This window comes from Chrysoperla carnea, chromosome 3, assembly GCF_905475395.1.
Source record: "Chrysoperla carnea chromosome 3, inChrCarn1.1, whole genome shotgun sequence".
In the NCBI taxonomy this organism is placed as follows: Eukaryota; Metazoa; Arthropoda; class Insecta; order Neuroptera; family Chrysopidae; genus Chrysoperla; species Chrysoperla carnea.
Genome location: NC_058339.1, coordinates 83812667 through 83825270, shown reverse-complemented (window position 1 = coordinate 83825270; position 12604 = coordinate 83812667). Strand labels below are relative to the sequence as shown.

At 28.8% G+C, this 12604-nt stretch overlaps 1 protein-coding gene across 2 annotated transcripts in view; it reads right to left on the bottom strand.

Moving 5' to 3' along the window:
• The window catches only part of LOC123297006 (hemicentin-1), a 217472-nt gene continuing 204868 nt past the window's right edge, over nucleotides 1–12604 (bottom strand). The window contains exons 5-11 of one of the 2 annotated variants that reach the window (XM_044878755.1): nucleotides 4431–5585; nucleotides 3475–4043; nucleotides 2973–3402; nucleotides 2333–2725; nucleotides 1590–1934; nucleotides 1330–1358; nucleotides 349–419 (exon numbers count right to left, since the gene is read on the bottom strand). In XM_044878755.1, the coding sequence (XP_044734690.1) occupies nucleotides 1342–1358; nucleotides 1590–1934; nucleotides 2333–2725; nucleotides 2973–3402; nucleotides 3475–4043; nucleotides 4431–5585 (2909 nt within the window). In that variant the 3' untranslated portion in view covers nucleotides 349–419; nucleotides 1330–1341. Of the gene's footprint in view, nucleotides 420–1329; nucleotides 1359–1589; nucleotides 1935–2332; nucleotides 2726–2972; nucleotides 3403–3474; nucleotides 4044–4430; nucleotides 5586–12604 lie in introns of both variants that reach the window. The other variant, XM_044878754.1, reaches the window with a different exon arrangement.

The window sequence follows — 12604 nt, the reverse complement described above, 5'->3', positions numbered from 1 at the left end:
TATATATTATTTCTAAAGTGTTAATTAATCATATTAATTACTTTCATTCGAAAAATTCAGGAATCACACATTAACACGAGCATTCTAATATACTTACCCATCACTCACAAGTTCACCGATTTAAAATTTTGTTGAAAACGTAATTATTTTTTTAGAAATAAAAAATATTCTCACAAAATTTACTCAAAAAAGCGTCTAACATAGCGCAAGAACACACAAACATTGTTTTTTTTTTGTTATGGGATTTATATATTAAACTATGATTTCACGAATGACTCGTCTCGTACGTGAATTTGGTGTTGAATATCCACTTTCTAAACTTTCTTCGTAACTTAATGACATATGTTGTGGAGGTTTTTCATCTTCTAATTGTTCTAAATATGGATCTGGCAAACCACTCACATCATGATAAGGTGATTCTGTAACAAATATATTTCATAAGTTTACTTTTATTTTTTACAATACTTTCGTTTTAACAAACCTGGTTACATTTTGGATAAAAGAAAAAAAAGTGAAACTAAGATTGCGTTATCTCGGAATTAATGCCGGAGTTCAATGTCTATCAAATCAAAATTCAACTCAATAAAATTACAGTTTTCTGTAAAATACACGAGGTGTTCTCGGTTGGAGCTCTGAATAAATGAGATTGGTGTTTCATTGTCAGATGGCATTAGTTTGGCTATTGCGCAATCTTATTTTCAATAAAGCGTACAAAAATATACAGAGTCTTTCAAAAATGACTTTTCTTTGGAACATTAAGTAATTCGATATCTTTAAAGTTTTCGACTTTCGCTAGTGGTTGTCCATTCTTATATATAAATGGTTGGAAATTCATAAATTCACATATTTTATTATCGAAACAAAAAAGTTTGGCCTTAGTCCGACTTGTCGCTCTCTAAATAATTATCTTCAGCTTTTAGTGGCAGGCAATATGATCTTAAAATGTTTATGTAAAACACAATATTAGCTCAAATTGAAGAGATTTCAATATGTTATTTAGAAAATAATGAATAAGTCATTTTTGAAAAACTTTATTAAAAAAATATTTTAATGTTTTAGGTCAATTAATTCGATTAGAAAATGTTGTAATTTTACGAATCGAATTAATTCTTAAAAATATTCAAGAAGTGCAATCATTTCACCATTCTTTAAAGACCGTGCATACGAAAAAAAATTATATTCCTGCAAACATATTCCATTCATTTAAAAATTTGTAAATAAAAAATAATTTTATTTCATTTTGGGCGCAACTCAATAAAATGTCAGAAAATAATAAAAAATGGAAAAGCAATAACATAAATAATTAGTAATTTGAAATATTTTCTTTACCTTTCCCTTAATCTAAAGTATGGCGCGTCCTAACGTAAGCATTTAAAAAGAATTTTAAAATAATTTATTTCAATTTTGTTGTATTTCCATGTTTAAAGATTGCATGCATGTTTTCGTTGTTAGCCAATTTATTGGGATGAGAAAAATATTTATTGACTCTAATATAAAGTTGTGCTTTGAATAAAAATATTCGTGTGAAGAACATTCAAAATTAACTTATAAATTTCTAAAAATTTGATTAAAAAACTTTGATGCTTTACCTATATGTTGATCAACTCGTTTCTTAGGTTTGTGGACGGCTGCATATGGATCGTTACAATATTCTTGTCGTGATGGATTGTTACTATTACGCATATAATCATCACCATGATTACTTTGGGTTGTTAAATGGGGATATGGAGCATAATCATCGACGGCGCCATAGCCTCCATGTGTAATTGGATCATATCCATAAGAATTTTGACGATCAACATTTATATGTTGTTGATTTACAGAATTATTTGCTGCCGCGGCCATTTTCATTTGCCATAATGAATCTTGTGAATTAACGCTACCACCGTTGTTTGAATTTGAGTAACTATTTTCCATGTATCCCATATTTACCCCTAAAAAAGAGAAAATACTTAATAATACGAAACGTTTCTTAAGGTATATTACGAACTATAGTCTCGCCATCTGTGAGTGAATTAAACAAAATATCAAAAATCTTAGTCGTTAATTTAGATAAAAAGAAATGTTTATGTACGGAGAGAAACATTTATATAAATGTGTGGATAAAAATAAATATGTATAGTGTAAATACTTCTTTGAGTGTTTTTAAAAAAATATTTTTTAACTTTCAAAAACATAGTTTTTTGAAAAAAGTTAATGCCTTTTTCTTTATGAAAAAAGCAAAACAGTTTTGACTGTCAAAATCATCTCATTAGTTTATGTAATAGTAACAAGGACACAAATATAATCTACACATTCATTTCCAGGAAAAAAACAACAAAAGTATACTTACATTCCCCGTTAATGTTTTGATGTGATGGATGATTTGGTATTTGAGTATTAGCAACATGATACCCATAACCATTTTGTGTTGCATAAACAGGATTTTTAGGATCTTCCATAGCTAATGCTAGATCCATAGAATGCTCCAACGCTTTATTTTCCATTCCACTTGTTGGATAATATGGTGGTGGAGCTTGTGATTGTTGTGATGTAATGATTGTCGGTCGTACAGAATCCATTTCATAATCTTTGGCTTGTTTCGATTTTTTCGTTTGATTTCGTTTACAACGACAGAACATTAAAACTAGACCAATAAATAGTATGCAAATAACACAGCATACAATGATTACAATTAGTGTTGGTGTTGCAAGTGCTGATGCTTCTTTGATGTATGATTGGCCAACTGTAAAGAAAATTAAAATTACTTTGTTGTTCAAAACTTTATATATTTTATATACTGTAGGAAATGAATCATTTAAGGCTACAATTCTATAAAACAATATCGAACGAACTTTGAAGAACACACTCATAGGAACATTTTGAGCTGGGTCTTATAAAAATAGATATTGTTCCATAGAATTTCCACCTTTTTGGCCTATATCCGGCTTCATTTCTTAGATTAATTTTTTGGAAAATTTATTTAAACTTACAGTCTGCTTCAGTGTATTCACTGCATAAATCTTGGCTTTCTCGTAAACAGAATTTAACACGAACTCGTGTATTGTACTCATCGGCAACACTAATTGGTTCTTCATCTACCAAAGAACGTCCGCTGTTTGATTTATATAATCTTGATGCATCCATATGGTCTAAAATTGTTTCCTTGTATGTTGGATCCACACCAGATACATCCATTGGTAAGGTATCGATAACTTGCCATGCTGGAATTGGTAAATTATCATTTGCCATACATTCCACGATAGCAACTAATGGTAAACATGTTGGTTCAACATTTATCGTTAGTCCATTTGTATTTGGATCAAAAGTTACATGTTGTGGAATTGGAATTTTGTCTACATTTGTCGTAACAGTTGTTTCATCAGACATATCACTTGTTCCTTTAGTGTTCACCGCTTTCACCTAGAAATTACAAACATCATTAGAACATAAATTCAATTAAAAATAACAATAATTTTAAAAATGAATACAAACCTTGAATACATAGGTTTGATGTTGATCCAAATTAGTAACATTGCATGGGATATTTTGATGACAATCAACTTCTTGCCATTCAACAGATCGCAAAACAATTCCACACCCTTCGACAGCGAATTCGTCATTACTTGGTACTTTACGATATGTAACAAAATATTTTGTAGTCAAAACACCCCCGTTAAAACCAGGTTCCCAGAATAATGTTACAAAATCATGTCCAGCATTAATGGCTGATAGACTGATTGGTTTTTCTGGGGGTCCTTTTGGCTGAAGGCGTATTTTTGTTTCGATTGTTCCAAGATTATTGACTACAGTGCAAACGTATTCACCATAATCGTGCTGTTTAATATTGGAAACTTTTAATACGCTTGTGTATACATCGTTGTTATCCGTCGTTGTATTAATTTCATAATGACCATCTGATGACATTTGTAAAGGTGCTAAACCTGGACTGAAGAACCATTTGAATTCTGGTCTTGGATATGCTTGAACTTTACATAAAACTTCTGCCGATTCATTGATGTCGTAAGCAACTTTATTGTATTGATGAAGTACAATTGGTTCATCTGTAAAAAAAAGAAAAAACGTTAGCAAGAGTTTCGCCATTTTGTTAATGGAGTTTCGCTAGTGTTGAAGGAAACTAAAACTTCGAACTTTTCAGAAAATGATTGGGTTTTTTTAAGAATAAATGATTTAACAGTTTAAGAATAAACATTTTAAATTAAATGTTAGAAAATGGGAGGATATTGAAAATTCCTTTAATAAGTTTTTATGATTTTGTTTTTGATAAAGAATAATCGAGTTTGACTGGAAAAATATCTTTTTCTTCTTCAACATATTCGAAGATACGGACTGTATAATAATTTATTTCAAACATGATTTTCAAATAAAATTTGATGAATAAAATTATAAAATTGTACAGAAACAAAATTACTATGTATAAAATAACTTACGTTCAATTTTCAATTGCATTGTAGATTCGGCACGTTTGACTTCATTTTCAAATACACAAGAGTAAATTCCTCTGTCACCAGGCAATAGTTGATTGCCATCTGGTCTTGCTTTTCCTTTGAAATATAATTTACTTTGAACTGTAAACACACCATTTCTACCTTCAGCTGGTTCAGTACGTACTTCATACATATTTAAATCAGGTGTAATTTCAGATCGATCTTTTAACCAACGTATTGTTGGCTTTGGTTTACCAACAGCACTGCATGATACACCAAACTCTGAATCACCTACAGGACGTGTTGTGTGTGGTGGTAATTTTGCAAGGAATTTTGGTGGTTGTCGAACCTCTAATGTAATCGAAGCTCTTTCACCGACACCTAGTTCATTTGTTGCTTGACAATGATAGACACCTTCACTGCTTAAAAGCACACGTGGAATTGTGTACTTTGTTCCAGTAGCCAAAACATTTTGTCCTTTTGAACCTTCCTCGCGATACCATCTGTATTGTGGAGCAGGCCATCCAGGAGGATTTGCATTACATGTAAGTGTTACACCTGCTCCTTCATTAGCTACAGGTCGATCGGGACTAATTTGTGCTTTTCCTGGTTTATGTCGAATTAAGACTGCTATTGATGAATTTCCAATTTTTTCGATTGTTTTAATAGGCAGTGCACTTGGTGTAATTAAATTTGTGGCTCGACATACATATGTTCCTGAATTCTCTGCTGTTACTCGTGATAAACGTAAGATATGTCCTTTTTGACGGAAATCTGGTTTTCCTTCTTTAACCCACTCGACTAAATTTGGACTTGGATTTGATGTGACATTACATTTAATTTCGATTGTTTCCCCTTCCTCAGCTTCACGCGTCTTATCCTCCAATGTGACAATCGGCCCGTATAAAACATCCAAAATTATTTCTTTTTCTCCAGCTTTTCCCAAACCGTTTTCAGCACTACAAGTATATTTGCCGGCATCTTGAAGACTAACTCGATGTAATGTATGACTCATTGAAGTACTGATAAATCGTCCATTACGACTCCATCGTACATTTGATACTTTTGGTTTGGCGTCCACTGTACATTGTAAATTAGCGGGTGAATCTTTTTCAACACGTAATGGATTTTCTGGTCCAACTTCAACACGAGGAATATCTGGAAATAAACAAAATAAGAATAATTAATATTACATTTTACAATATTTAAACAAAATATCTATTTACATGCTAACGTGAAAATTACACGTCAAAATAATTATTTTGTTTTTATTTATTTAGAAAAAGTATAGCAAAATTTTATGAGAAAAATAGTTTGTTCGATGGTTCTGGAGTTAGTACGTAGGAGGAATTAGATTCATAACGATACAATTTAAAAAAGGGCCAAATGATGTCATAGTGAAAAATATTTTTATTTCGGTTTTTTCAAGTTGAAATTACTAATTATAAGATAGACGTATATTCAAATTTATTTCCAAAAAATAAAGCTGAACACACATACCACTTACAAACTGACATATTTTGAAAATGCACACTTATTTTGTTTCCATATTTAAACTAGATGTCAGGAGTGACCTCTTATGGCGATTAATAATTTAAAAGTAAAAGTTTAAATGCAAATTTCTTAAAATTATTGTTTTCAGAATATCAAAAAATTTTGAAGTGTCTTTGAAGAATTTTTAATTTTGAGTATTATTTATACTAACAATAAGTCTGCAATTTAAATTATTAATTACATGTAGCCCTGTCATGTAGTGATCAAAACGAAAACAAATTTATGTATGCATTTGAAAGAATACGTCAATTTTTATTATTGACTATTTTTAGGTCATATATTCAGAAAATTTGACGTTACAAAAACAATTTTTGAAATCCTATGCACATTACCCTGTAAATATCAACGCTCCCTTTACAAGTTTTCTAACCCCTTTGAAATATAAATTAAAATAATCAAAGAAGATGATATTAAGGAAATCCGCGAAATTTATAAGTATTCCGCAAGTGTTTAATTTACAAGTAAAATAATATATATCATATGAAAAGACACCCAAACCCAAAATGATTATTAACTGCAAGCTATTCGATATATTTAAAGAACACATATTAAGTTTGTATGAAGTTAACTTTAAACATATTATAATACTCTATAGAGAGGTTAAAAGATATTTTATCATCAATATAGTTATTAGTTTTCAGTTCAGTTTATATATTCAGTTAGGGTTAGTTGGTTAGTTAACCGTTTTGTATGCAATTTTGTTGTATGATATAAGGGGAGCCATTTTAATAGTTAGTTCATTATAAACTTAAGAAAATTATATACAATGTACGTATGTGAAACTTTAACTATTGAATAACGAAATGAGAGTAAAGACATACATAGAATCACCCAAAGTATTATCTTATGTAATTGAAATTATATCTATTAAGTTAGCAAGGTGCATTTATTATTATATTGCTGAAAACTTTATTGTATTGTAATTAGAAAGTACCACACAAGATTAGATAAGAAAATGGCTTTCTGTGAAACTTTTTCTAACCCACCCTAAAATGTTCTTTGAATCATTCTGATCCAAAACTCACAAGGACGCAAAAATTTTTAACGAGTAGTTTTCGAGCTTCGGGCGATAAAGCGACGAATATATTATAGTTTTAGTATATGACTAGGAAATTGACTTGCTGTGAAATTTTTTCAAACCGCCCTCATAATGTTCTACAGATCGTCTAACCAAAAACTCTCACGGCCACAAAAATTTTTAACGAATAATTTTCGAGCTACAGGCGATCAAAGCTACACATATATTTATAGTATCTATATGACTAGAAAAAATGGCTTTCTGTGAAACTTTTTCAAAACAGCTCTAAAAACCTTTAAAGGCTACAAATTTTTCCATCTACTACTTTTATTACTCAATTGGTGTATATAGTGATATCGATAATTAAATGGAAATGAAAACTATTTTTAAATAAAAAATTAACAGTATTCTCATATTCTTAAACTTTGACCCGAAGCCTTGATAATTTGTAATACGGTAAATATTTTTACCAGGGATTTCACCCAGGTTTAAATTTCCAAATACGTGTTTAAACAGTGTCATTGCAAACTTTAACGAATGTAATTGATATTTTAATGTTTGAATAAACATATTAAAAATAATTTTTTCATTCTATTTCCGAATATTTAGTTACATTAATTATAATTTATATTATTACCTATTTTTTTTTGCATTATTTTTTATTTCTAGAGTATCGAATTGATTTTAAATGAATACAAATTGGGTTAGTTTATTTTTTAAATCAATTTTTAATTTTTTTTTCCTATTAAATTCTATTTTTATTTTTGTATTCATTATTTGCTTCATTTGCATTGAACAATTAATTTATTGATAATTTGTTTTTTACAATAGAAATTAATCTAAATATTAATTCTATTGTGCTTTGTAAAAAAAACAAATTTATAGTTTATCAATAATGTAATATTTTTCAATTTGCTGTAAATAATTCAAGCGTTTTTCATTCAGATAGTTTTATTAGACAGAGAATTAAATAAAATTTCTGTTTATCTTTTCTCAGTACTTATATATTGAAAACACCGAAAATGTGGGAAAATACCGAATTAATCCATGGGATAACATATTGGAAAATTCGTTATCCAATTTTCGGGAGCTCAACATTCTTTTTCTTTAACTTTTATTCCTTTTATTCTTTCTTTCGACATTTAATTTTATTCTTATTTGTTCATTCATGAAGTTATAACAAAATTCATCATCAAAGTTCAAAATAAGGTACAAATAATTTCAACCACAAGTCTAAGCTTGCCTTGACGCTCGTACTCCCTTAATATGAAGAAATTTACAACCAAGCGGGAATCGACTTTATTTTCGTTGGAATTCTGGTCAAGTGCTTTGTTTTTAAGCTACTAAATATTGTGTTGAGTGTTAACATCTCTTCATTATCTTGGCATTTGTGTTTGTTTTAAACATTTTTAATTATTTTGTCTATACTTTAGTAGGTTGAGTACGACTCGTATAGTATGGAAGGAAGTATGCTTGAGTTTCAAACCTTTATATGTCTGATTTTGATTAAAATAACAGAGTAAAATTTCACAAATGTTGAGTTGAATATTCAAAACATCGCCACCCTCTTAAACATTTATTATACATTTTCTACAATGATTGAATTCTGATTTATATATAAAACACAATGATTAAAAACCAACAGAGTTTGTAAGATATATAATATAAAATTCATTTCAATTCAAAAGAAAAAGAGATTATTAAAATACTTCATAAAACATATTATACTTATATATAACATAAAAAAATAATAGAAATTATAAGGGAATGTGCAAGGAACAAAGTTAATATGTAATGAAACAGACATCTCTCTTACAATTTTAATATTTACCTAAACACAGTAGGAATTATAAAACTATATAATATAAAATAAAATCCTTTTCCTTGTTCCTTGTATACAAAACGGCACTCGAAAAATATTTCTATAATATGTATATTAAAAACTTGTTTAGCTCAGATTGTAGAGCATTGTCCTGACAAGCCAGAGGTAGTGAGTTCGATCCCTGATTGAGTGTATTTTTTTTGTAATCTTTCAACATTAAAAGATGTTTCTTTAAGGGTAGAAACTTTAAATCGAAATAAAACACATATGGGTTCATTGGAAAGCTAATTTCATATAATAGGCATGTTGACTAAATTTTTTTTTATCATTTCAAGTGAAGAATTCTCACTGCACGGACAGAAAAGTGAAGTTGATATACATATAAAACTTTGTTTTGCTAAAAGGACATGGGCAATAACCTTTGAATGCTTATAACTTCTTCGTTTTTTAATCAATTTTAATTTCACTTTCAAATTTTGTTCTGGTATCAAATCTAGTTTTACATTTTTATGCGTAATATGGCAAATTCAACATCAAGCAACTACCGTAATTATGTATAAATATGATTGTGTCTAAAGGAACTGTGACTGGCTCGTATGAAACATAATCTTCAACGAGCAGCAAGGGGCCGATAAATCGATGATTTCGCGGAAAATATTGAATTCCAAGTGGTCTTATGTATGTGGTTTATCGGCGCGATCAAGTAAGTCACCTTCACATATCTAAACAGAAAGTCATACATAGATGAATACGTATATACATAAAAAATGTTTCTTTCTGATGAAAATTTGATCGATCATTTGAAGATGTTTGTTGTTTTATGTCGGGGATTTTGCCATGACTTTATGTGTGACATTTTGAATGCCATCCTGTTTAAATGTCAGTTCACTGTTGCGTTCGTTATGTATTATGTCTAAAACTAAGATTAATGAATGTTTTCAAATAATTGTGAATAGACGAAGAGAATAAACGCTAACATTGCTTGCTCGCTGTATAATATACAGGGTGGGGTAGAAAATTGAATATTTTGAAAACGCTGTAAAAATAATTCTATTTTTTCCAAACTATTTCCTTTAGCTAGCTACATAAAATAAATTAAGTAAATTTTATTGGAAATCAATCAATAGGTCATATTTTCCATTAAACTATCACGTTTTACTGCAATGAAGCGATGGATAACCTAAAATTGAAGCACTAAAAAAATGAATGTAACAATAAGTGATAAGGAAGTAATAATCAACTTTAAAATTTACCAGCATTTTCCAACGATTTTAAAATCGCACACTTTTCTGCCTCGTTTTGTACTTGAAATATTGCAATGAATTACTACATAATAACACCACCCCTTCATCTAAAATACAATATTTATCCAGTGGTAGTAACATTTCAAATAGAATTCACATCTTCTAAATCATTTGCAATAATATAAATATTTTAACATACTACAAAATGTTCTTCAGAGCTAGAGATAACTGTAGTTAACTATAACATTCACACACAAGAAGTACTTTAGATATTATTATTCTAAACTATACACCCAGTTAGAAGTAAAGTAGATACATATTATTTATGTTAGAAATTTCTAGGTATTAAATGCAGTTTTATTAATATTAATGTAAATAATAATAATAGTCTTTAATCCATCTTAAATTATCTATGAAAGTGTTTTCTATGTTTAAATATGACAATCATAAATTTTAAGTAGCAGTATTTAATGTAGGGGAAGATAGTATAGAAATTTGAACTGACTGAGATTGATTTATTTTTCAGTTAGATAAAAGTGCATTTTTAGAACTATTGGAACTATGTTCCTTATCGCAAGAAATGAGTTGTTTGCTGGTTGGGAGGTACCTAGGAAACTAAAACTTTTTTAAACGATAGCCATTAATTTTTAAATTTTCAAAAATATTTTACAATCTGTCAATTTGTATTTTTTGTCCAAAATTTAAGTTTTTCATTCAAAAAAATAAGTTGTGAGTTATCAGAATTTAAACATAATAGAGATAATTGAATTGATTGAGAAATATCCTGATCGATTAAATTGTGGGTAATGAACCCTCATGTTGAGTTGACTACTAAATTAGAAGTGTGTCTTTTTTTACAACAAATTCTTAAAGTATAGAGTTAAAGCAGCTATAATATTTAATTTTTTAAACAATAAAACAAGTATTTGACTTCTTAAATTAATCCTATAAATTTTCAGAATTATTAATGCACAGATGTGCAAAAAGTATCGAGAGAGAAAAAATAAAAAACCTGCAAGGTAGCTTACCACAAAACCAATAATTATAATTAATTACTAATACAGTTATTTGTACTAAAGGAACATAGTTTCTACCGAGTGTCTCACGAAATCTATCCTTTTTTTATTTTTTATGTCAAATGATGATTTATCGAGTTAAAATTCAATCTATTGGTTGTATTTTGATTTAAATTAAAAAAAAAATATTCCTTATCAATCTTCAAGTGCTTCCGACAGTTTTATTCAAGTCTTAAGTTAATTGGGAACAGATTCTAATTTTATTAACTCATTTTTAAAAGAAAAAGCTATAAAAAATGATGTTTTCTTGTTCAATCAAGATACAACCATTTCTCTCCTTAATTTCAAAACAAAATATGTTAAATTTTGTATGTTGCTTTAAACGAAGAATTTGATGTATTACCTTGAGCAATTTTTGTGTATAGAAAAATGTATAAAGGCCGAAAACTTCCACTTGGGCTGGTGCATACATATACAAACTAAAACTTTTCATTACTTTCTTTATCGCAAAATGAAAACAAATAGAAATACTAGAGCAACGCTGTCTACACAAAATCATTTGCATCTTGTGTACATAATCGTTTCATTTCTAAATATTTATTTAAAACTTAAAATACAGGAGAAGTATAAAAACGAGGAATATTTTTCCCTGTAAAGTAAATAAAGAAACTAAAAACAAAACAAAAACTCAAAATACTTTGCATGTAATTTTGAATGAAATTTACTTAAAATATTTTCGAGTAGTAAGTATAGTAAATAAGTATTTAGGAATGTTTTCTACACAGAAAAAACAAATTGTGTATAAAAACAAAAATAGACTTTAAATACTTTTACAAATATTAATCTACCATATTTTGTTCACGATAATTATATTCAGCAAGCCATGGTAGATGTGATTTTTAAATGAGACCTATGCTTTTCTGATTATTGCCAAGATGAAGAGCACGATATTTCTTGGGAAAATCAGTTTACCATGGTGGTTTAAATTCAGTTTCAACACGCGTTAAATAAAGAGATGGATATTGAGGTAGTACTATCGGTAATATTTACTACTTTGCATTCAGAATTTAATGAAACTTGGCATAGTTGTCCATTATTATATCATAATTAACCAGTTAAATTTTTAGGGGCCTTCAGAGAACTGAAAAAAAGATATTTTAACATGGATCCTTATGGGTCCTTTGTTCTTCAGTTCTCTGAAGGCCCCTAAAAATTTAACTGGTTAATTATGATATAATAATGGACAACTATGCCAAGTTTCATTAAATTCTGAATGCAAAGTCTATTACCGATAGTACTATCTTAAGAAACCATAATAATTTATAACAATACTGTTTAAATGTAAGCGTGAATGATAAAATAAAAAATAGTCCACTATTTTTAAAAGTCTCAGTACCAGCTTTACTCGGTATTTTTTGAGTTAAAGAGACACAAATTTGATCACTTAAATAAGGTAATTTACTTTATTTTATGTTTCAGTTTTTCCTGAAAACACGGCTTTCACGCAAAAACTAATGAATGGA